This window comes from Helianthus annuus, chromosome 5, assembly GCF_002127325.2.
Source record: "Helianthus annuus cultivar XRQ/B chromosome 5, HanXRQr2.0-SUNRISE, whole genome shotgun sequence".
In the NCBI taxonomy this organism is placed as follows: Eukaryota; Viridiplantae; Streptophyta; class Magnoliopsida; order Asterales; family Asteraceae; genus Helianthus; species Helianthus annuus.
In genome coordinates this window covers 108,618,846-108,645,330 of record NC_035437.2, presented here as the reverse complement: position 1 = coordinate 108,645,330, position 26,485 = coordinate 108,618,846, and the positions used below count along the sequence as shown (strand labels likewise).

The 26,485-nt window shown below is 37.4% G+C and overlaps 1 protein-coding gene across 1 annotated transcript; it reads right to left on the bottom strand.

Annotated features, from left to right (window-relative positions):
- Positions 1-14,231: 14,231 nt before the first annotated feature.
- On the bottom strand, positions 14,232-21,477 carry LOC110941024 (probable cinnamyl alcohol dehydrogenase 6). The gene is made up of 6 exons (XM_022182627.2): positions 21,280-21,477; positions 21,056-21,169; positions 18,343-18,570; positions 16,330-16,618; positions 15,612-15,765; positions 14,232-14,606 (listed from the first exon to the last, which is right to left on the bottom strand). Exons 1-6 carry the CDS (start codon positions 21,447-21,449, stop codon positions 14,404-14,406), a joined length of 1,158 nt encoding a protein of 385 aa, XP_022038319.2. The 5' UTR covers positions 21,450-21,477; the 3' UTR covers positions 14,232-14,403.
- Positions 21,478-26,485: the final 5,008 nt, after the last annotated feature.

Below are 26,485 nucleotides of genomic sequence, written 5' to 3'. Positions count from 1 at the left end.
TGCGACATAACACCAAACGTTGGGGATAAAATTGCAATTATTTCGTTAGGGGGGGTCAGAGTGCCAATTGGCCTAAACCCTAGGGGGTAAAATTGCAGTTTACTATATATATATATATTGTTTTCGAGTTATTATGAATAGTAACTTTATTTTTATAATAATATATAGTTTTTTACTACTTCATTATTTAATATATATGATAATATAATAGTTTATTATTATATTTACTTTTAGTAATATATTTTTGTTTTTCTTTTAAACATATATTTCCTTTACCTTTTTTTAATAATTGTTTTTTTAAATATATTAATTTATCGATTAATTTGATACTTCTTTAATAAGTTACGTTTATGACTTTTTTCTAAAAACTTAAGTACATAGTTGTGCTTGATTTCTTTCCCTGGCCTTCCGTTATAAGTTTTGTTAAAACGAGGTTATACTCAAAATAAAGTATTTATTTGGTATCATAAAATAGTACGATGATAAACTAAAATCGTTCTAATGGTTTGACTTTCTAAACAACATGTTTTATTTTCAAATCACGTTTGTATTACATTATCATTTGCTCGGTTTCGTTGCAACGTGCGATATAAAAAAAAACTAGTTATTAATTTATGTTTCAAAGGGTTATATTATTGGTGCCTTCAATTTTTTTACATTTTGATTTCAACATATAAGTTTCTTAAAAAGAATTTAAATAATCAAATAACGTACAAACATTTGTCAATAATACTTAAAAATATTGAATTGTTATATTTATATATGTATACAATTTTTTTTGAACGGCCACTGATGGACCGCTAAAGTATCATTGTGCCACCAGCAAAATACATCAATTCAGAAGGAAATCCAATAAATTTGGAAAAACCACCATAGGACCTAATAGTCCCTAGAAGAGGGTAAATTGCACGGTACCCCTGACCGCGGAAGGGTTCTCCCTTTGTTGGAACCTTAAGGTTTATTCATAGAGAAATATTATAGTATAGGGTTGATATTGTAATGTTTTAACTACTATGTTTGGGTCGAATGTAGTTATGGGTTTTGGTGAGATCTCGAGTGGGCTTAGGATGGTTTCGGTCCATTTTAAGTACTATACAAACAAACCCTTGTTATGTTTAAAGGGTTAATCGCTTGGTAGAAGGTCAGAACCCACTCGAGATCCTTGTGCGTCTTGTATCAGTCACTGGTGTTAAGGTGAATGCAAGATCGTACGCTGATTTGATTATTGTGTTTATTTTACTTTGTTGTTTTCTTGAATCCGCTTGTGTTTGGTTTCCGCACTTACACAAGTTAACATTGATATCATTGAAAGATCCTATCGGGTTTTACAATTGGTATCAGAGCCAAGAAACCAAGTCTTGGTTCGGTTTTGATATCATTGGATTCAAGAAGGCATTAATTGGTACTGATCTTGTTTGCTAAGTGTTTTACAGAATTTCAGTATTGTTACTGTGTTCGGATTCAACTGTTCTTCACAAATATTGATTAAAGTTGCTGATTTTGGATTGTGATTCGTTGTTAAGGTGTTTGCTGAATTAACGGAAGTTTGTTGAGGATAAAAGATTCAAAGATATCATATCTTTGAATATTTGGAAGCTGCTGAAAATCAGGGATCACGGTTACTATTATCTCATCAATCTGTTTTGCAGGGTATCGATTGAAAGTCTTTGGTCTCGACTCGCAACGACTTTGTTCTCGAGTATTGAAGCTTTGTGTCTCGAGTGGAAAGCTTGTTTGGTCTCGACTTGCAACTGCTGTGGTCTCGAGTATAGAAACCTTTTGTCTCGAGTGGATAGTTCGTCTTGTCTCGACTCGCAACTGCTGTGGTCTCGAGTATAGAAATCTTCTGTCTCGAGTGGATAGTTCGTCTTGTCTCGACTCGTAACTGCTGTGGTCTCGAGCTGTCATTTTTTACTCGCAACTTCAGTCTCGACTCTTGTCTCGACTCGCAACGTCATTTGCAACGTCTTTCAAATTGTGAACTTTGGACTCTTGGACTTTTGAACTTAAATAATTAATTAATCAGTAAATTAATTAAGGACTTAAGTAACCATGACTTCAAGTAATCAAACTGTGGACTTGGCAGCTATGTCTAAACATCAAGAACTGGATTCCATCATTGGAACCACCACTCGTGTTCCCCGGTTGTTAGATGGAAATGAATTCCCTGAGTGGAAGTGGCGTTTCGAGAAAGATGTTAAGGTCAAAGATGCAAAAATCTGGCGTAGTATTCTAAGAGGCCCAAGAGAAATTATGATGGATAGTCCTACTGATGATGGTGTGAAAGTGAAAAAGCCTGTTGATCGGTATACTGAAGAAGATTTTAAGATTGTTGAGGAGGATGAGATGGCATTTTCTTACCTGACCATGGCATTGGGACCAGACATTGCTATTGGTTTTCGCACTTGCAAATCTGCTAAGGAATTGTGGGAATCATTGATAGATGTCTATGAAGGCAATGAAGATATGAAAGAGAGTCGTAGGAATCTGCTGAGTCAAAGCTTCAACAATTTTAATCATATATATGGAGAGACTGTTGATAATCAAATTCAGAGAATCGTTAAGTTGGTTACTCAAATGCAGATGGAGGAAATGCACACGTCAAATGCCTCATCTAACAGGCATCTTCTAAATGCTTTACTAAAAAGTTGGGATCATCACGTCGCAATGATAAAGAAAACCAAGGATCTAGCAAGATGTAGCTTATCTGAAATGATTTCTCACATTAAGGCTTGTGAGCTAGATGATAAACAAAGAGAAACAAATTACAAGAATAGCATGTTAGCTGCAGGATTCACTGCAACACCATCGACATCAAGCAATAATACTGCTTTTGTATCTCACGTTGGTTTTCAAACGTTCAGCAACTCTGCTTCTGCTAAAGCTGCTCCTACCTCACCAAATCTTTACTACGCTGGAACTCCAGCACCTGCTGCTGCTGCTGCACCACCTTCTGCTAATGCTACTGTTGCTGCATCGTCAACTCCCATTGCTACAAACGAGATGATTGCTTTCTTCTCGCAACAGTCAAAGGAAAACCTTGATATAGCTGCTTCTGTCATAAATTGCTTGAATGCTTTTGCTGCTGGTAAACTTAATCCTCCTAAGTTTTCTATGGATGACTTAGATCAAATTCATCCCGAAGATGTAGAAGAAATGGATATAACTTGGCAGATGGCTATGGCGGCATTTAGAGCCAAAAATTTTGTGAAGAAAACCGGGAGAAACAAATGGCAAGGTCTTACCTTTACTGGACCCACAAAAATGCCATTTGAGTTTCGTTGCTACAGTTGTCATGAACAAGGTCATTTGGCAAGAAACTGTACCAAACCTAGGGTCAATAATGAACAAACTCCAGCCCAACCTGCTGCACCTGCTACACCTAATCGAGAGAGAGCTCTTGTGACCACATCGAGTATGTCTGCTGATGCTGCTCTCAGTGGAAGTCCTCAACCCCTGGGATTGGCTCAAGCCTTGGTGGTTCAGCCTGATTCGCCCTTTGATTGGAATTCGGAAATTGAGCGACTGAACATCTCAGCTCCAGAAAATCAAGCTAATTCAAGCAACATTGCTTTCATGGCCACAGATGATCAAGTTTCAGCGCCTGAGGATGAGACGTCAGCACCTGAGGAGGAGATTTCAGCCGAAAATCTTGATTTCAGCCGAAAATCTTGCTTTCATGACTCAGATTCTTTCAGCTCCAGTCAAGGGTCTCACCAAAGAAGAGGTAATTTCTGTTTTCTGTACCCCTGAATGCAGAGAACGGGTTGAAGCCTATAGAATACACAACGCTGAGCTTATCGAAGATTATAATGACATTAAAAGGAAAAATTTCACTTTGACTAATAATGAAAAACTTTTTAAGGAGAAAATCAAAGCTCAGCGAAAAGACATCATCCAACTCAAGGATGATGTTAGTGTAAAAACGACCCAACTTTTCATGGTTAAAGAAAAACTATGCGATGTGACTAAAGAATTGGAGGTTATCAAAGATAAATATCAAATAAATGAGCTAAATATTAAAAAATTTGATTCCTCTAGCAAATTAGTCAAAAACCCGTGTGATCAACAGCTAGCATACCATAAAAGGAAAGGGTTGGGATTGGGGTATAATCAGGCTCCTCCTCCGTATAATGACAATTATACTTACTTACCTATGACTGAGGAGGAGATAATGAATGAAAGCAAAATGACTTATGGTCCCAAAAACAATAAGTCATCAGTTATTGTCAGACCTGTTGAAAAACAGGTGGTTAAACCAGCTTGTTTTGTATCCAAGGGTACTTTTGATCCTAACGTTTCTTCATCATGTGCAGATGAAGTACCTGAAGTGAGGTGGGGAGATATGTTTGGGAATGAACAAACTTTAGATTCTGATTCCTCTAAAACTACTTTTGATAAAACTGATTCTGGTTGTGTGTTTGGACAATCGTTTTTGAACTCGTTTCATAGTTATGTTTCGTCTTCTTTTGGGCCTGATGTTATGGGCAAAACTGTGAATGCTTGTGATGAAACTTTTAATAATGTGTGTGATGATGAATGTTTTTCAGTAGCTGAAAATTGTGATTCTAATGTTTCTAACTCTTCAGCTGATGATAGTGTGACAGGTGAGGTCCCTCAGGACGCATTCAGTGAAACCACTGAAATTCCTTCCCAAGAAAATCAACAGTGTTCTGATTCTTCTTCTGAATCGATCTCAGTGGATGTCCCTAATGTTGAACCTAGTGGGACCCCATTAGAAACTGAGGTTGAAAAGGAACCATTATCAAACTCAGATGATTCATGTGTTGATGAAGTTTCAACATCTTCTGAGATTAAAACTGAAATTGATTTTCAAAAGGAAAAAGAGGTTGTTTTAGATGATAAATTGCAACAAAAGTTTTCTGAAGACAAAATTAAAACGGAATCTGAAACACCCTTTCAAAATGGTTCTGATGAAATGGTAAACAAAGATAAATCTAATCCATCTAAATCTCATGCTTGTGCCAGTGCTAGTTCTGACCAACAGGTATCTAAATGCTCAGAAAAGGCACAAGCCAACAAAACAAGCAAGCTCAATCCTCAAGACCCAAGAGACCCGCATCTGCTGTGAAGCATCAAATCTTCCACACACTGAAACGACAAACTTGTTTCAATTGTGGAATTGCTGGACACATCGCCAGAAACTGTGTTCATCTCCCAAGTGTGCAGTCTAAAAATAAACATGCACAAAATCAGAAAGTCAAGCCAAACCGATATTGTTATTCAGAGTCAGTGACGACTGAAAAGTCTAAGACAATGAGGAATAACTATCGTAAGGTTAAGCCTTCTGATCAAGATTGGAATGCAGCCAAACGTAGAAATCAAAATCAACAAAAGGATTTTTCGAAAAATCAATATAAAGCGTTTGGTCACTACAATTCTAAATGGTCAAATAAGCATTGGAAACCTAAAGCTAAGGCCACGCATTCCAATTCGTCTCATACATCTCATCAAAATTCTGCCATTAAAAATCCTTCGAAATTTTTAAATAAAGACAATTTGGTATGGCAGAGAGTAACTTACGTTGATGCACAAGGGAAACCCAGATCCACTATGGCTGGGTTCCTAAATCTAACTGATCCCGCTAATCGTGCAGGAACAGCTGTGGAGGACTACCGTGCGCCTCTGGTACATGGATAGTGGCTGTTCCAGGCATATGACGGGAGACTTGTCTCAACTGGTCAATGTAAAAGAATTTGACGGGGGATATGTCTCTTTTGCGGGAGGAGAATCTGGAAGAATCACGTTGAAGGGAACAGTGAAAAAGGGCGTTTTAAGCTTCGAAAATGTGAATTATGTCCCAGAACTGAAACATAATTTGCTGAGCATTTCACAAATTTGTGACCGAGGAAATTTAGTTCATTTTACAAAGAAAGGATGCTACGTATTGAAACCAGGGATTGTCATTCCTGAAGATTGGTTTTTTATGACAGCTGAGAGACGGGGAAATGCTTATGTCATTGATATGAACAAGAAGCCGTGTGAAGAAATTACTTGTCTATTTTCGAAGATATCAAAACATGATGTTTATTGTGGCATCGTCGTCTTGGACATGTGAATATGAAGAATTTGAATCGACTTGCCAAAGGTCAACTGGTCCGTGATCTACCAATCAAAGACTTTATGTTGGTAGAAAAGTGTGTTGCTTGTGCCAAGGGAAAAGCTCATCGGAAGCCTCATAAATCCAAGCCTACACCCTCAACCAAAGCTGTGCTTGAATTACTTCATATGGATCTGTTTGGTCCAGTGAATGTGTTAAGTATTCGCAAGAAGGCTTATTGTCTCGTGATAGTCGATGACTATTCACGCTACACCTGGGTATACTTTCTAAGTCACAAGAGTGAGGCTGCGGGTTTGATCAAACAATTTATTAATTTGGTGGAAAATCAAGCCAGTACGAAAGTGAAGGCTATTCGATCAGACAATGGGACGGAATTCAAAAATGTTACCATGGATACATTCTGTGCAGAAAAGGGAATTGATCAGCAGTACAGTGCCACGAACTCCACAACAAAATGGAGTGGCTGAAAGACGAAATCGTACTCTTATAGAGGCTGCGCGTACTATGCTGGCCGATTCAAAGATTCCTAGTTTCTTCTGGGCTGAAGCTGTTAGCACGGCCTGTTACGTCCAGAATCATGCTTTAGTAAACAAACGTCATATGAAAACTCCTTATGAGATTCTGGAAGGACGTAAACCTTCGGTTTCACACTTTCGCATCTTTGGTTGCCCATGTGTGTTACTACTCATGGACGCCAATGGAAAGTTTGAAGTCAAAGGGGACGAGTGTTACTTTGTTGGATACGCTAAAGGTTCAGCCTATAGAGTATACAACAAGGTAACTAAAAAGGTCGTTGAGTCGTGCAACATTGAATGGCTAGAAGAAAATGCTACGGATGCTAGAGTTGGACCAGATTGGTTATATGATTATGCTGCATTATTTAAATCATTTAACATGTTGTCAAGTGTCCCTACACTTGCAGGTGTGTCTACTCCGAAACAACCGCTGTCATTTGGTGACACTGAAGAGGAAGAACAAGCTGAAGAAAGATCAAGAAATCATACCATTGACCCACCGGGAATGGTTTTCACTCGGCATCCTACGCCTCAGCAAACGTCCCATCAATCCCCTGAAGGTGCTTCATCAAGTGGTGTTGTATCTAATGGTTCAGGATCTGCACTATTTCCTGAATCCATTCCTGAAGATTGCATTGTTACCACTCCATTTGTTCATCATACTGCAGCATCTAATGAGGGGGAGTCTAGCAACACCACTGCTGATAATCAAAATGCTTCTCCTGAAGACGAGACCGTACCTGATATGGCAATACCTACAAGTCTCCAACGAAATCACCCTATAGAGAATGTGATTGGTCCTGTAAATGCAGGAGTTTTAACCAGGAGCCAATCAGGAACCATCAATACATGTTTATATTCTTGCTACATCTCACAAATAGAACCTAAAACTGTTGATATAGCTTTGGAGGAACCAGGCTGGGTAGACGCTATGCATGAAGAGCTGAACCAGTTTGAAAAGCTTGGAGTATGGAAACTTGTCGAGTTGCCAAAGGGAAAGTGCAAACTTGGAACAAGATGGGTGTTTCGAAACAAGCAAGATTCTGCAGGGGTTACTGTTTGAAATAAAGCAAGGCTGGTGGTTCAGGGTTTTCGACAAATAGAGGGTCTGGATTATGATGAAGTATATGCTCCGGTTGCTCGACTTGAAGCCATCCGGATCTTCTTAGCTTACGCGTCATATATGGGGTTCACTGTGTATCAGATGGATGTCAAGACAGCGTTTCTATATGGAGATGTGAAGGAAGAAATCTTTGTCGAGCAGCCACCAGGTTTTGTGCATCCAGATCATCCAGAATATGCCTACAAGCTAGACAAGGCATTGTATGGATTACACCAAGCACCATGAGCTTGGTATGCTACACTAACTGAACATCTTTTGGCTCATGGGTACACACGTGGCACGATAGACAAGACTCTGTTTATCAAGAAAGTGGGCAAGGATCAGATCTTGGTTCAAATTTATGTCGATGATATTATCTTCGGATCTACAAGTGAGGAGCTTTGCAGGGAGTTTGAGAGAGTTATGAAAAAGAAGTTTGAGATGAGTGCTCTCGGAGAAATGACAGTGTTTTGGGGTCTACAAGTCAAACAGAATTCTCAAGGCATCCTTATTCATCAAGGGAAGTATGTGGATGATGTGCTAGCAAAATTCAAGTTTTCAAACGCAAAATCAGCTGAAACCCCAATGGCGAAGAGACCATTATTGACTGAAGATGAAGAAGGAGCTTCTGTTGATCAACGTCAGTATAGGTCTATGATCGGGTCGTTGATGTATCTGACAGCTAGCCGTCCGGATATCATGTTTGTTGTCTGCAACTGCGCAAGATATCAGGCTAATCCTAAAACTTCTCATCTTACTGCTGTTAAACGAATCTTTCGGCCGAGGGATTCCAATTTTGACTTGTTTACATTTTCTGATAGCAACTTTGGAGGTACTGATAGTGACAGGAAATCTACATCAGTTGGATGTCAATTTCTGGGTGACAGGCTCATTTCTTGGCAATGCAAGAAACAACAAACAGTGGCGATTTCTACAGCTGAAGCTGAGTACGTTGCCGCCTCTGCATCTTGCTCTCAAGTGGTGTGGATGCAACATCAATTGCAGGACTACGGTTTGACTTATCTCAATACTACTATTTACTGCGATAATGATGCTGCAATACAAATTGTTAAAAATCCTTTATTTCACTCCAAAACCAAGCACATAGACATAAAAGTTCATTTCATTAGAGACTGCTTTGACAGAGGTCTTATTAAACTTGAGCAAATCGACACAGATGCAAATGCTGCCGATTTATTTACCAAACCTGTCAGCAGCTCAAAATTCAAAGTGCTTGTTGATTTTCTGAAAATGATCTGGTATACCGACTGAGCATGGTTGTTTATGTTTAAGTAAATTTGTTCATAAAGTTTTCTATTCTTAGGTAGTTTTTATTTATGCACAAATTTAGGGGGAGAAATTCTGAAAAAATACAAAAACAATAAAAAATTTTAAAATCCAAAAAGAAACATTGCCATGACTGGGAAATGAAATGAATTTTCACATTATGGTCGAGGGCTGACTCATGTAAGACCAGTATTGAAACAGTTTTGACTCTAGAACGATGTGTTGGTAGGCTCTATCCTTAAAGACTGGAAACATCGGCTGTTCTGTTTAGAACTAATTTAGTACATGACCTCAGGAAAGAAAATCACTTGGGATTAGCTCATTTCTATTTGAATGCTTGTATGTTGTCCCGATACACACAATTTTGGTCTGACTCTGAAATTTTCTCTGAAAAAGTCGTGTATCTCCTTTGCTGCATCCAGATATATGCTGACCTGGAGGTGCTAGGCAACGTCAGCTTCGGCTGTATCGAGATACATGCTGACCTAGCTGTACGTTGTCGCTCTGTAGATCATTTATACACCCGAAAGAGGTCCTCAAGTTCCCAAAAGAAACCCAAGAAACCTATATCAAACTGAGAAAATCTCATTTGATTTGTATATTATACCATCTCTGCTTAAGATCTATTCTGATCCCAGTTAAAATTTCAGAGATCTGGACTGGACTTGTGAAATATGTGGTAGGGAAGCTACTTGCATGATAGAGTGTGCTGTTTATATTTCCAGGATTTGATTAGTATTTGATTGGGTGTTCATTGTTAAGAAATCAAAACATGATAAAATTTCTTACAGGCAGTTATATGGGAAGGTCTTGGGAGATGAGTTTAGGTGGACAAATATACTGGCAATTGTCTAGATCATTCAGTGGTAGATCAGTGTTGATAAGTGTAGTCAAGTCCAAAACCCGTGATTTGATCCCTGAGCAAATTATGATATTTCCTATTTTATTTATTTTTTTTTTGTAAATAATATTTCGATATTATTTAATTTTATGTTTGTAGGTTTTTGGTCTAATAAAACATGCTCAGAAAGTTGAAGGGTTGTATAAGAAAATATTGATTTTTCAATTGGATTTCTGAAATAATTGAAAAATATATTTATTTAGTCCAAGTTTCAAATTGATGAATGGTCTCGAATCGAGACTGTGGACTCGGCCCATATCATTAAAGGCCGGCCCACAGATTTGGGTATTTAAAGGGAACTCGACTCGAGACCCCACTGTGCACTCGAAACAAATCATTGTCACTTTCAAATTCTCTCTCATTCTCCGGCGATTTCTTTGTGTTGTCCGACAATAACTCCGGTCTCGACTTGTGATTAAAGGTAATCTGATGAACTTGATGATGTTTTGGTTGAAGTCTTTGCAGGTTTTATTGAAGATTTGATGAAGTTAGTCTGAACATCATATGAATGTTTGAAGATGCTCATGAACCCTAAATTTGGACATGTTTTGGTCTTCAAATGATTTTGAAAGTGTTTTTGGATTTTGATCCAAAGTTTAACAGATCAAAAGGTGTTTGGGAGATCTCGACTCAGATTGAAGGAAATTTTTACGGACTCGAGATCGGTGTTTGCGAGTCGCAATCACTTCTGTCTCGATTGAGGTCTCGAGTCGATGTCATATTGGTTTCGAGTCGCAATCTCTTCTGTCTCGACTGAGGTCTCGAGTGATTATGTTGTCTCGACCAAGGTCTCGACTCGAAACTGTATGGTCTCGACTTGAAATATTATGGTCTCGAGTGACTTGAAAAACATCCTTGCTGACTTTTGCAATCTGAGTTGTTGATCAATGATCAGCCTGTTGAATGTTGACCAGTTTTGTCTTGTTAATAAACTTCATCAAGAAAGAAATTCTTATGGAATTAATGTTTTTGTTGTGTAGATATGGATCTAAAGTTTATTTCTACGCATAATCATGCTGGATACTTGGCTGCTCCTCCAGCAAAGCACAGGGGATTATATACGTCGTTGATTAAAGGATTGAATAGTTGCAGACTTGTTCATGCATTAAGAGAGAATCCTGTTGTCTACGAGAATTTAATTCAAGATTTTTGGAAGACTGCTAGTTTTGACGCTCTTGGAGCTGAAGGAAAGGGAGCTTTAATTGCTGAGATTCAAAAGAAACCCATCATTGTGACTGAACAGATGATCAGAGAGGTACTGCAGTTCAACGACCGGGAAACTGATTCTATTGAGCTGCCAGTAGGAACTGTGGAAGCGATTCTGCCAAGATTAAGTTATGAAGGAAAGTACCCTCCGTTAGTGAAGAAGTTTGTGCATCCCTATTAGCGTTTATTGGTACACATGTTCATTCTCTGCATGACAGAAAATCGAGGAGGCGCTGATCAATTGAACATCACTCAATCTGCTGCTTTTACCTGTCTAATAACCAATGCACCTTTCAATTACTCAAAGTACATATTCGAAGGGATGAAAAGAAATGTGACAGGAGTTCGAAAAGACAAGTTTCTGATGTATCCAAGGTTCTTGCAGATGATTCTAAATGTGCGTTATCCAGATTTGATGCGATCTGGAGATACTTTGGAATTGAAGCCTATGGGCCCTGCTTGCTTTGGTGCTCTAACTCTGAAAAAGGGTACTGAAAAGAAGTTTGAAGGTTTGATTCCTCTGGAGAAGTTTGGTCAGTTTGCTGAGACTGAGGATGTAGTTGCTGATCCAGTTATAGTACAACCTGTAGCTGTGAATGCAATGGTAGCTGAAGAACATGATGTCCAGGGTGCAGTTGCTGATGAGCCTGAGACAGAGATCTTAACAATTAACTCTGACGATGGGGGCATAGAGATTATGTGTGATTCGGGAGATGATGAAGAGCTTCCTCCTGAAAATGAAGCTGATATTGCTGTTTCTACTGTTCCATCGGTGATTACTGCTGAAAGTTTGGCTTTGTTATTAAAATCAATGACTGATAAGATGGGAAATCCTCCTTCCGATCTTACAGTATCAAATGAAGAGCCTGATGAAAACCCAAAGGATCCTGATTCATTGCCTTTGAAGCGAAAAAGGAGGGATCCTCGACTCGGAATGTATGTTGAGCAAAACAAAGATCAACCTGTGTGTACTGCTGAAGATGATGATGGATTATATGATTTCGATTTTGAGAAAAATGTCACTGACACCACCACCACTACTGAAGATATCTTTGAGTTCAACACTGATTCTCAAAGAGATGTTTTGGAAACCGCCACTGCAGATGTTCAGGTTACAAATGTTAATGTTAATGTTGATACTGCTGTTGAGACAATGCCACTTGGTGTTTCTGAATCTGCAGGTCCTTCTAGAGTTGTTCTTGATATGCCTAGCAGTTCAAGTGGTAAGAGACCTGAAGAGCCGTTTAGAATGCCGTTTGAAGATGATTCAAGCGATGATGATGATTTCATTAGTATGAGAGAAATGAAGAAACGGTTAATTGTGGTTGAGCAAGATTCAATTCATAAAGATGCCAAAATCATCCAACTTGAAGATACTATAGTGCAAAAGAATCAACAAATTGAACAGCTTCAAGGAGATGTCAGTTTGTTGTTCAACATGGTATATGATTTACGTGGAAAGTTGGAGAAGAAATTTGGGAATGAATTTTCTGACCCAAAAGATGTAGAGAACAGAAGAAAAGCCTTTGATAAAGATGATGCTGAGCGAAGTGCTTCAATGGAAAAGTATTTTGAAAGGGTGATTGATCCTATCGCAGAGAAGGAAAAGGCTGAGAGAATTAAGAAGAAAAGGGAGTTTGTTATATTGAAGAACAAGAATCTTAATCCTGATGATGATGATGATGATGCTCAAGCAACTCATCATCTAATGGATGTTGGTGAAACTCTCTACGATAAAGTTGGAAATGGATCTGGTGTTGTTAGCTGGGGATTTGATCATGATCGTAGAAGATGGTGGATTAAGAGAAAAGTTGGTCCTGTTGAATGGTACAAGGCTCCAGCTCAGTTTCAGACATTTACCAAGATTGATTTGACAAACTTGTCTAATGCACCTTATGTGGATGATAAGCCTGGAGGTCGTGGTCATTTGTTTTACGAGAGGTTGAAGAGGGAGGTTCTTCGTGGTTTTCCTTCCATGCATACTGCAGAGTCTCTTGTTAAACCAGTTAAAGGTGTTCGAGATCCATATACAAACAAGAGAATGAAGGTAGTTCATTGGCCTGCAACTGACAAGGAGAAAGTGATTCCCCTAGTAAGAAAGATTCCAAAAGGCGCCTTGAAATCGCTGCATTTTTGGGCTTATGATGAACGTCTAGGGCAGACAGTGATTGTTTGTGATGATGATGTGAATTTCCGCTTGGTGGATCAAGTCGACTTATTGAATCTTGCTTATGAAGACCTGGAAGTGTTAGCTCAGAATCAAATCAGAGCTACTGAAAAATACGAAGAAATTGCTAAGGGATGGACTGCAGCTGTTGCTTCAGCGATTCACATTCGTACAAAAGGTTTTGGTGGGCTCAAAGATCGTCTGGGTGGTGCTCGTGATGGTTGAAGTCTCAAGACTCTCTATGCATAAACCTAGGGGGAGATTGTTGGAACCTTAAGGTTTATTCATAGAGAAATATTATAGTATAGGGTTGATATTGTAATGTTTTAACTATTATGTTGGGGTCGAATGTAGTTATGGGTTTTGGTGAGATCTCGAGTGGGCTTAGGATGGTTTCGGTCCATTTTAAGTACTATATAAACAAACCCTTGTTATGTTTAAAGGGTTAATCGCTTGGTAGAAGGTCAGAACCCACTCGAGATCCTTGTGCGTCTTGTATCAGTCATCGGTGTTAAGGTGAATGCAAGATCGTATGCTGATTTGATTATTGTGTTTATTTTACTTTGTTGTTTTCTTGAATCCGCTTGTGTTTGGTTTCCGCACTTACACAAGTTAACATTGATATCATTGAAAGATCCTGTCGGGTTTTACACCCTTTCCAGGCTAGCACCCCGACACTGCTGCCTGGCGGTGAGTCCCCAACCATCGAGTGGACCTCGGGTGACTAAATTGTCACCGACCGGAGTCGAACCTGGGTCCCCACGATTTGTGTGGGCGTCGGTGGCCACTGGGCTGACACCCAGTGGTTAATAGTCCCTAAGCTTTATCCCACCATAAAGATGTCACTATGCTATAATTTCATGTGCAAATTAGTACATTGATTTGAAGTAATTTATGAATACCCTAAATCCTGGACCCAAATCTATTATCCGGTCAAATTCCAAACAAACAGAATCACATAAACTTATATATGGATCCAGACCCACAACTGGCATATAGAAACCCTTTTATAAGCAATAAGCTAGCAGAATATATTGTTCACATTATTCATGTAGAAAACAAAATGATTTTGACATTCAAACATAGTGTATCCTCTCTAGTAGACACAAAACGGAAACGAGACACTATATCTGAGACATTGAACTAAAGGCTTGGCTTCTTGTCACCGATGTTGATAACAAAACGATACTTGACATCATTGTTCGCCAATCGGGTTAAGGCTTCGTTAATTTTGTCTGGTGTAACCGTTTCGATATCACATGTGATGTTGTGCTTCCCACAAAAATTCAACATTTCTTGTGTCTCTTTCATTCCTCCGATAATGCTACCTCTCACCACCCTTTTCCCTAGTATATTCAAACATCCTTATACTTAGCATGACACATTTACCGAAAACAATATACATATGTGTGTGCATGAGTATTTGTACTTGCATATATCATATAAAATTTGAACAAGTTTGGGTTAGGTCTAAACCGATTGAAATGAGCTGACCCGGACTCAAATCGTCACTAGAAAACGGTTGGAAGTTTAAAAATTACCAAAATTTTTAAATTGTTTAATATACTAATTATCATAAAAGATTAACGTATTTATAACTAATATGCGGTATTTATGAAAGAGTAAAATTCAGTTTTGCTCCTAGAGATTTGACAAAAATTATGATTTTCTTCTAAAATATTAAAAATATTTATTTACCTCCAAAAGTTTCATCAGTATCAGTTGGTTTATTTTTATCCAGACCTTTAACAACATCTATTTCCTCGTTAAGTTTAACCCGTATGTTTGTCATGTGATGCATCTCGGTCATCTCGGACTGGAACTATTATGGCCTGAGATTAGATGGTCTCAAACAACTTTGTGGTTTCGGTTTGAGATATTATCGAGAGGCTGAATGTCTAGATTAAATGAAATTAGGGTTTTGCATTTTGTGTAGGATCGAATGAAATTAGGGATGTTGGAGAATGTCTTTTTTTCCTTGGAATAAACAAACAGGCATGAGTGAGATTTGGACTATGTAGGGTTTCTTGAGTTTAGTGGGGAAAATGACCAAGACGCCCATCACATGATAGACACAAGGGTTAAACTTAACGATGAGATGGATGTTGTTTGAGACCAGGATAAAATTGAAACAACTGATAAAACTTTTTGAGTAAATGGATATTTTTAATCTTTTGAAGGATTTTTCGAACTTCAGAAGCAAAACCATATTTAAATCGTTTTTACCCATACTCAGTTTCTCCCTAGACTTTTAGTAACATATATGTGATTTATCCGTCAATAAAGTTCCTTCGATTTATAGTGATTATAAGTGTGACGTATAAAGTAAATACTTAAGTTGAGAAGCTTACCAAAGATCAAAGGGAAACAAGGCAACTCTAGTGGCTTATCGGGTGCACCCACAAGCGACAATTCTCCATTCACTTTAAGTAGCTCCAATAATGGCCCAAGCGAGTGTGGTGCAGCCACTGTATCCAGTATGAAGTCAAGTGTTCTCGTCTTTGACTAAACAAAATATAAGTCAACTTAACGTTTACCAAAATATGTTACAATACTCGATTTTACTATTGAACAAATGAGTATCATCTACAGATGATTCCGTCAATAATAGTGTTGCCAACAATATCTTATTGAATCTATCTATAATAAAAAAATATATATATATATATATTATTATCAATTATTTTTGCTTTCGTGGGTTCCGTTGGAATTTTGTTGATGATACACATTTGTTTAAGAGTAAATTACGTTTTTGGCCCCTGGGGTTATATCACTGTTACTATATTAACCCAAAATAAGAATTTTTAACATATCTGCCCCCATGGTCTTTATAACTAACCATTTTGGCCCCTAAATCTTATCATTTTGGCCCCCACGGTCTCTATAACTAACGATTTTGGCCCCCATGATCTCTAGACTTAGGGACCAAAATGGTTAGTTATAGAGACCATGGGGGCAGATATGTTAAAAAATCTTATTTTGGGCTAATATAGTAAAAGTGATATAACCACAGGGGCTAAAAACATAATTTACTCTTTGTTTAAAATAATTTATTATTTAAGAACGAACCTGCATTTGTTTAGGGTCTTTGCTAATGATGAAATCGTCGGCACCCAAGCGTTCTCGGGCCTCTTTCTCTTTGGAAGGGGAGGTGCTAATGACGGTTACATGGTGGCCAAATGCCTTACCGAATTTGATAGCCACATGACCAAGCCCTCCTAGCCCAACAATCCCGATTCGCTTTCCAGTCGACTCATGTAATTTGCTGTCAATCATCGGTGTGTACACTGTGATTCCTGCGCATAGCAATGGTGCCGTTGCATCCATAGGCAAGTTCTCCGGTACATGTGCGACATACCTTCATAGCAAAAAAAATGATATTATGCAAATTTATTCTATTTTTTTAGTTTGAAGAACCAGAAAAAAAAGTTGCATAACATAATTTTTTTTTTTTTTTTTGCAAGAATATATTTTTTTAAATCTTCTTAATCCCAGAAAAAATACCTATATGGGTTAGGGTGTTGAATATTTGAATTGTACTAAAACATCCGAAAGCTGAACCTAACCGAATTTTGATTTTTTGTTTTCGAATCGAATTTGAATTTGTAATTTTCAAACCAATTTGACCTAAATATTTGAATTATATATGAACATACTTTATATATATATTTATTACTTGTTTACCAAATTTGGATGAACACCCTTTAAGTTCAATGGTTAAAAGCAGGTAAAATTATAAGGTGATTGATAAAACTTGATTATTCTTCTAGCAATATAGTTTTATGATCATATTTAATAAAGAAAGAGTAAATTACTTTTTGAGTCACTGTGTTTTAATGGTTTTAACCACTTGAGTCCAAAATCAAAAAGTTTAACGCCCTGAGTCCCTAGCCATTTATTTTATAACGTTTTGAGTCCAATTTTCTTTATTTTATAACGATTTGAGTCCAAAAAATTAGACTCAAAAGGTTAAAATTTGGTCTCAAAAGGACTCAAATGGTTAAAGAAAAGGCTTATAGGGACTCAGATCGTTAAACTTTTTGCTTTTGGACTTAACTAGTTAAAACTACTAAAACACAGAGACTAAAAAAGTAATTTACCCTATTACCTATTTATGAAACTAAAAACTATATGAAATAAAACACCAATCCAAACTTTTTGATTTAAACCCGTGTGATTCACACACTACCCCACCGGTCGAGCACGATAGGAGAAAAAAGTTTGATTAAAACAAAAGGAGAGCATATATAATTATCTATATACATATGATAATATGAGTGGCAAGGAAAATTGAGAAAATGGGTCATAGCTGGTAAGCTGGACAGGCAGCGGGCCCATTTGTGCGTGGACCGGGCCCATTTAAATTTAATACTCCTATATGGCTTGAATTTATTGGTGGTCCACTCCACACACTTTCTTTATAATCACTTACTACCTTGACCGGTAGATAATGCCATTAAGACCCAACCACCATCGCATTATATGTTAATATTAATGTTCAAAGTACGGGCCTGGTATATATTGGTTCCGTTAGTACACATCAAACTGATGATTATAAATTTTGGAGTAAATTACCAAAATTGTCCCTGAGGTTTGATCACTTTTACCACTTTAGTCCAAAACTCAAATATTTTGAATCTGGGTCCCCGTGGTTTCAATTTTGTTGTCATTTTCATCCAAAAGCAAAATCTGTTCAGATTTTTCAGTTAACATCCAGTTATTTTTCCTTTTCCTTCCTTTTAATGAAAGACGGTCAGATCTTTTTAATTTGTTATAATAAAACGTTAAAAGTCCATTTTGCCCTTCATTCAAAGGAAGGAAAAAGACAGAAAAACTGGATGATAACTGAAAAACCTGACCAGATTTTGATTTTGGATGAAAAATGACAACAAAATTTAAACCACATGGACCCAAATTCAAAAGGTTTGAGTTTTAGACTAAAGTGAACAAACCTCAAGGACCATTTTATCAGTTTACTCTAAATTCTAAATTTTTGTAACTAATCAGTTTTTGTTAGGATCGTTTCAACTTTTTTGGGTGTTAAATATGAGATAGATAGAAGTGTGTAGTGAATAGTTGTACCTATGGTCGGCAACCAACATTTCCGAGTAACCACCGTAGGTGATGCTGCCATCCCAAAAGATGCCGTTGTAGGTAAATTGGACTTTGTCACAGTAATTTTCCTGGGAGCTTTTGCAGAACTCACAATCCAAACACGTTGCTGCCAGACATCCTACTCCAACTCGATCCCCGGGCTTGAACCCTTTCACATTGCTCCCGACTTCAGTTATCACTCCGGTTATCTCGTGGCTAAGAAATTAATAGACAAAATATTCATCACAAAACAAGTCAGCTTCTATGCATTAATAGTTTATATTTTTAAAATAAATTAAACTAAGAAAATATAATTAAGAGTTAACTGCCATTTTCGTCCCTGTGGTTTGGTCACTTTGGCCATTTCAGTCCATTTTTCAAAAATGCGCCATTTTCGTCCCCCACGTTCTGGAAAGGTGCCATTTCAGTCCAAAAATCATAACCCAGTTAAGTCAGTTTGTAAATAAGGACTGATTGTGTAAATTTGTAACATAAAGGACTGATTGTGTAAATTTGTAACACCACCACCACTAGCCCTGCCACCACCACCACTCCGCTGCCACCACCACCACCACCGCCACCACCGCCACCACAGCCCTGCCACCACCACCACTCCGCTGCCACCACCACCGCCACCACAGCCACCACAGCCACTGCCACCACCACCAATCAACAACCTTTTCTCCTAATTTCATTTTTGCCACATTACTTGCTAAATTATCAGCTTCTTCTTCATTTTTGCCCAAGATTCAACGCCAAAAACCTCTTCAATCATTGAGCCTGTGGGCAAGAACTCAGTTTTAGTTCTGGCACACGAAAAATAACCGACATCCCATACTCGTGGATCCAAAGGTTCAAAGTTAAACTCATGGTTCACCCATGATGTGTTGACTTTAGTTGTACACGGTGCACCAATGGTATCAGATGACGTGCAGGAATCATATAAGAAATCATGGCCTCCATCTCCGCTTTCATCGACAACGATTTTCTCCGATGTTGAATCAAAACTACAACCGTCGCGTAACTTTCTGGGTTCTGAATCATACTCCGGCGATTCATCATCATCGCTGTCGGCATTCATTGGATCTAGTCTGTTCTGCTCAGTTCGTCTGCGCAGCATGAAGACGTTAAAATAGTAACTAACGATCTCCACTGCCACCATCATTCCTCCACACCACCGTACACCGATCATCCCAGAACCTGTAACTGTTTCTCTTTAATTCAGTCATCGTCGTACCATCATCTCCGTCCACCGCCATCACTTATCAATCACCGACTACCGGCCATTATCTTCGTTCTCCGACCACCGCCTTTAAACTTTTATCAAACCATCATCAGGTTGGAGTGTTTTGCGGCTGAGTTTCATATTTTGGTTTGGGTTCGACTGTCGTTGAAACGAAAAAGAAGCTGGGTTTCTTTGTTTTTGTGACACTTTGAAAGCGTCGGGAAACTGTTGTTGAAACGAAGAAGACGACATCTGTTTTGATTTTTAGGCTGAGCTCCGGTTCCGGCGGCAGTTAACAGAGTGGCGGTGTGGCTGTGGTGGCTGTGGTGGCGGTGGTGGCGGTGGTGGCGGTGGTGGTGGTGGTGGTGGTGGTGGCAGCGGAGTGGTGGTGGTGGCAGAGCTAGTGGTGGTGGTGTTACAAATTTACACAATCAGTCCTTTATGTTACAAATTTACATAATCAGTCCTTATTTACAAACTGACTTAACTGGGTTATGATTTTTGGACTGAAATGGCACCTTTCCAGAACGTGGGGGACGAAAATGGCGCATTTTTGAAAAATGGACTGAAATGGCCAAAGTGACCAAACCACAGGGACAAAAATGGCAGTTAACTCTATAATTAAATATGACAGACAAAAACATACAACTTTTGTCATGACCTTTTGTCTCACTTCAATTCATAAGATGCCAACTACCGATATATCTTGGCATTATGCATAAGTTAGACTAAATATGTCCAGGGGCGGAACCAGAGGGGGGTCAAGAGGGTCCATTGACCCTCCGGTCACCGGAACTTTTTGAATTTTTATTTATAAATTTTGAGTTTTTGAAGAACAAACTTAGAGATGGACCCCCTAATTTGAACCAGTATAGAATATAAGCTTATGATGACCCCCTAACTAAACCGTTCTGCTTCCGCCACTGAATATGTCGTAAACGGCACATATGTAAAACAACATTTAACATTGAGATCCCCAATTGCGAATTTCAACAGCTTTTCTCAGTTTTATTACAGCTTTATATATTTCATTTCAAGTTTAAGAAATCGTGTAAGTTGTAGACTGCATTAATTTACGCATTTATTGGTTTTGGTATTTTATAATATTTCATTTTTCTCTCAATGCTTCTTTTTTGCTTTTGCAGTTCTACTATGCGTCACATACACATATATGTATGTGTATATCACTACATACCCCGCTGGCCCCGTTCTATTTTCCATAGAATCTTACGCCGTTTAAAAAAATATCACTCTATATACGCACATGAGTGAAACTAGAGGGTGTATAATGAAGTAGTTGGGTATCCGATGTAATATCCTTTAGCAAGTAGTTGAAATTAACATAATAATAAAGAATAATCCTATTATGAAACCCCATCCCCACAAATTCATATTATACGGACACATACGTTGACGTAACATCGTTAACCAAGAGCGTAAAGTGACCAAGAGAGATAAAGAATGGTCGATATATACCCTGGAACAACGGGGTACATAGTGATGCCCCACTCGTCCTTGACATGGTGAATATCAGTGTGACAAATTCCACAATATAAGATCTTGATCGAAACATCATCCGGCCCGTTCACTCTACAAGTAAAATCACAAAATCAAACATAGTTTATTCAAACACGTGATTTAAATCTAAAAAGACTAATAAAGTATAACAATAACAACTGAGATCTCCTATATATATATACCTTCTTTTGAAGGAGTAGGGAGTGATGACGCCGGACTTGTCACGGGCAGCCCAACCGGAGACGGTAAGTTTGTGATTCGGCGTCGTTTGAGCCATTAGTGTACTACACCTCACCACTAAATGTGTGTGTTTGTGTGTGTGTTTAAAATATACAAAGAAAGAGAGACGCATGCTTCATATTTATACACCCAACCTTTGTTCCTTGTGATGTCAGAATCACTACATAGATTTTTATATTTAATTGTTTATTTTGGATTTTAATATTTTATTTTTGTTGGTTTTTAATAACGTTGCCGTTTGGTGGTTGTTAGTAGGATTATTTTTGTTCACATTGTTAGTTATAAGATTTATAATCTCAGGATTTCAAGAAGGAACGTGATGGTAGGTGATGTGGTGTGAAAGAAGAAAAGGGTTGTTTCGAGTCGGTTAATTTTAGTTAGGGCCGTCTTTGAAAATAGGGCCGTCTTTGAAAATCTTCGAAAATCTGTTGGCCCTGTGCGAAGATAAAATACAAACCCCTAAAATATAAACTTTTTAAAAAGAATATTAAAAAAAGTTTTAAATATATGAAAATGAATTAAAATTTTGTGGAATCACCCGCATATTGCGGCGGAATGTTTTTTTACATGGAAATGTAGATAAAAAGCACATCACACACGCATTTGGACAACGAAACATAGAAAGAAAACACGTTGTAAGGGTAAATTAAGAAAATATGGAATAGTTACATCGTAAACTCGTTAATTACGATCATGTAACCTACCCAAATTTATTTAGAAAAATACACATATTGAAAGAGAAACAAAAAACAAAATAAGACTTTTTTCATAAAAAAATGAAACACACAAAACTAATTATAGATTGAAAAATATTTTAAAAATTAACATAAATAATCATTTTCAAACTAGATTTAAGAAGAAACTATAATTCCCATTTTGATTTAATGTAACACAATATTAGTCGATTAATGTCATTTGCATTTAATGTATAGGTAACAAACATATATAAAAAATCAACTAAGGCCATCCGTAGTCATAAGGCCCCTTTGTGGCCGTTATGCGACATGTGGCACGCCATGTCATCACGGGGCTTTATGGGACGTTATGCAACTTGAGCCCATAGTCATAAAGCCCCTTTGTCATCATTACTCAATTAATTAATTTTCAATTTTTTTTATTAATTTCTAACTTTTTTAAATTAAAACCCTTTATTGTTAAATAAAAAACATTAAATAAAATAAGGTTTCATAATTGCAGGGGCCAGATATGTTAAAAACCAATTTTAAAAACCAAGTTTTAAAAACAAATTTTAGATATTTGAGACTTGCAGGGACCAAATATGTTAAAAACAAATTTTAAAAACCCCTCTTTCTTCTTCCTTCTTCCTACTTCCATACCTGCAACAAAACAGCCCCACCCCTTCTTTGAAACCTGCAACAAAACAAAACCCCACCCCTCTTCTTCAAAACAGATCTAACAATTTTGGATGTTTGTATATATGTTTGAGTGGGGAAAACCAGAAAATACAAAAAAAAAAAAAAAAAAAAAATCAAACTTCAATCCAGTAACGCTGCTATCCACATCGCGCTCCTCAATTTTTTTTTACCATACCGCCCTTCGTGGCGGTGTTCCGAGGCGTTTTCCGGCGCTATGGGGGGCCATAGCGCCCCACTACGTATGCTCTAAAAATGAAGTTATTAGGATTAGAACCCAAGGTTTTGCTTGCTAATAAGGTGACATAGAACAACCAAATCATGCACCTCATCATGTCATTTTCAATTCAATACTTATATATTCTAAGTTCTACATCGTAACTTTGTTAAAATAAATTAATTTTTGGGCCCTCGAAGAATTTGGGCCCTGAGTCGTTGCCCACCCCACACCCCCTTCTGGCCGGACATGATTTTAGTTAATATAGTTTATCGTAAGTAATCGAAGTTTGTTTAAATATCTAAAAATTGACACGTTATGATATGATGCTACTTAAGAAGGTTATGGGTTTTTCTATACTATCGTCTAGTGAAAAGTTTAAATAAGAAGAAAATGTCTTTTAAAAATGAAAGGAACAATTTTAAATCAATAAAAAAATTTATTTAATATTTATATTTAATGTTATTATAAAGACATAAATATAAAGTTATATAATTAATTCATTAGTTCTCTTCCGTCTAAATTGGCTAAATAAATTAAACTCATAACTCATTTGTAAAATATAGTGTTTCAAAACAAACCTAATTTGTAGTGAATGATGAATTTCGGTATATGCATAATTAATTTCAATATATGTAGGAAAAACATATGGTGACTTTCGACATGCATAGGATATTTAATATATGTAGGATAAAATGCTTTTTGACTAATTCCTAGAGAGAGAACAATTAGTGTGGGGAAAGCTAAACTATTTATTGTTTTATTATAAATTTCTTCTTAAATGATCTTTCCCCTTAATATATATGTGGTTATGTAGTGTACAGAAAATAATCACATGTTGTATGGGAAAGAAACTGAAATTTCTAAAAATCATCTGATATATCGTATATGAAACAAAAAAATTATTTATTTATACACTTATTGTTGATGCAAAAATTAACAGTCCGATGTGACTGTTGACTTAGAATCACTCCGGCATGTATCTGATCACCGGAAAGACCTATAAAACAAAACAGTGTTAGTCTCGTCACGAAGAACACGAGGGGGGTCCATGTCTAACCAAAGGCGTGAGAGTAAGAGACCGTTTGTAGGATCAAAGGGACAAAATAGTTTTGACCAATTCAATGTCAAGAATGTTCTTGGCGCATTCAATGTGTATTCTCTGTGTTTTGGGATAAGATAAGACACCTTTATATGATAACATGACTTCCTTATATTCTTGACCCTTTACACGAAGATATCTCCTTGTCTGTGGACAAAACAAATCATCTCCATGGTAATCGTATTACTAGGTTAAAAGCTCTAAGGTTGTCATCTCCGGAGGATCATGGGGGGATCACGGCATTGAATGATCCCCATTCCATTACATTTCTTACCTTCAGATTGTCTCATCGGGAGCACATGCTTAGCCGCCAGTCACAAAAGCATTAAATGCTCTCGTTTGGTCACGTCTTGATGGTCTCCTTTTTTTCTTATGACCAAAGTATGGTTCTCTGGTCGTAAAGAGCGGGAAAGGTTAGTGGTTGACCAGCTTTCGTTGGGCTTTCATTGTAGTTAACGTAGTCAAGGGGAGTGACTTGGGCTTGGGCCCGTGTGTCAAAATTCCTAAGTTGGGCCACGGCCAGTGTTGGGATTGAACCCTATCAGAGGAACAGATAATTAGAGCCAAAACCGGTTCACATCAGTGGATTCATCATAAGCAACTATTTGCATTAGACTTTCCCCTTGAAAGTGGTTATAACATTTGATGGCCCTCATCCACTGTTTGTATACTACAACTGTTGTCCATTAAGTACTGCTTGTGTACAACAACTGCTGAAGACAAATGCTGCTCGTTACTCCACTGCCCTAAGTCAAGTGCTGCTAAAGACCAAAGCCCTGCTTGGAATGAAGCAGTGGAATGAAGAAATAGTTCTTTACTTTGTCTATTGTAATAGTATCAGTGTTTAACTAGCAGTAGTTATATGTAACAGTGGTTAAAGGTTGTTAGGTTGTTAGATGTCACTTTCATGGTGACGTCAGCTTAGATGCTTCACTGGTTTGATTTGCCTATAAATGGAACAGTACCCTGTACTGTTACATTTGATTGATTGAGTAAGTTCTTCTCCTCTAATCCAATCCTTTCATCTTGTGCGATCAACCAGGGAGCATCAGGCTGAGGGGGAGTCTAGTTTGTAAGCATGCATGTAAGCTTTTGATTGTAATCATTTGACTCAATGAGAAGCATGAGTTTATCAAAACTATTTTTCCTCTGATTGTGTTTACAAAGTTTGTTTTCATTTCCACTGCATTTAATCTCAATTCATATCTATTGATTTGCTCAATTTATTCAAACAAACACAATCATGAGGGCCTCCGATCCTAACAATTGGTATCTGAGCACGGACAGTCAAATTCAATCTAACAATCAATTTGACATAACAGTTCAGCTCAAAAATCATTGATGCTAAGGTTTATCGTATTTTGTTGAAAAAACAGAGTAACGAGTGAGCACGTTCAAAGTTGCTATTCAAAAACTCTGTAAAACAACCAAGATGTCATAAGACACACAAACTTCTCATAACAAGTGATGTCATGCATAAATCACCTATAGTGTTCAAATCTGACAATATATCTGATAACTATGGTATAATTATTTTCTTTACAAAATTGATTTCATTTGATGTTATGAAGTTGGTGCTGTATCTGTCATGTTTGCTAAAGTGTGTACCTCAGGTCAACAAAAATCTATGTTCAGTGAAAACATTAGTGTTTTTTTGTTAACATAAAAAGAGGGAAATTAAAACTTTAGTTATTCGATCTTATGTGTTGAAAAACAGGTTGAGAATCCTGTTAAAAAGGATCAAATCAACTTTGTTAATCATGCATTAAGAAAATCAAGTGTTAAAACAGACTAAATCATATGCAATGTGAGATTTGACATAAGCTTGTGCAAAAATGTCCAAGTCTCTCCAAACATTGCTGTAAAATGATTCTGGTCTAAGTATTCCTTCAATAAAAACCTCCCAATGAGTATTTTAGTACTTATGAATGGGAAGGGTAAAAAGGGAAGAAGAAAAATCACAAAAACTCTAAAGTGTGTTTATCTCAAAACTTTTGAAGTCAAAAGAAAAGAGTATAAATATAAAACACTTAAGAGTCCAAAATTGGGTGAACAATGGTCATCAAGCAACTGTGTGCATTCATTGATTCAGGGAAGATCAGGTAACAATAGTATCACCAGTAATTAAACTTAAAAGAGGACTAGACAAGTTTTTCTGAGTCATCACATGGTAACAAAGTCTATAACAGGACTTTCAAAACTTATGTGTACATGTCTCCTCATTCTGCAATCAATTGACAAGGAAATTGTCACACCCCAACCGATGGCGGAATCATCGGGGCATGGCACTGAGCGAAACAGATTGTCCAGAAGTTTCCATAACAACTACTTATATAATCAAGTTAAATATACGTCCCATACCGTATCCCGAATAAACAAATACATTATTACAGATAACATCCAAAACAAGAAATACTGTTCCGACAACTCAGATTTAATCATAATGAAATAAATAT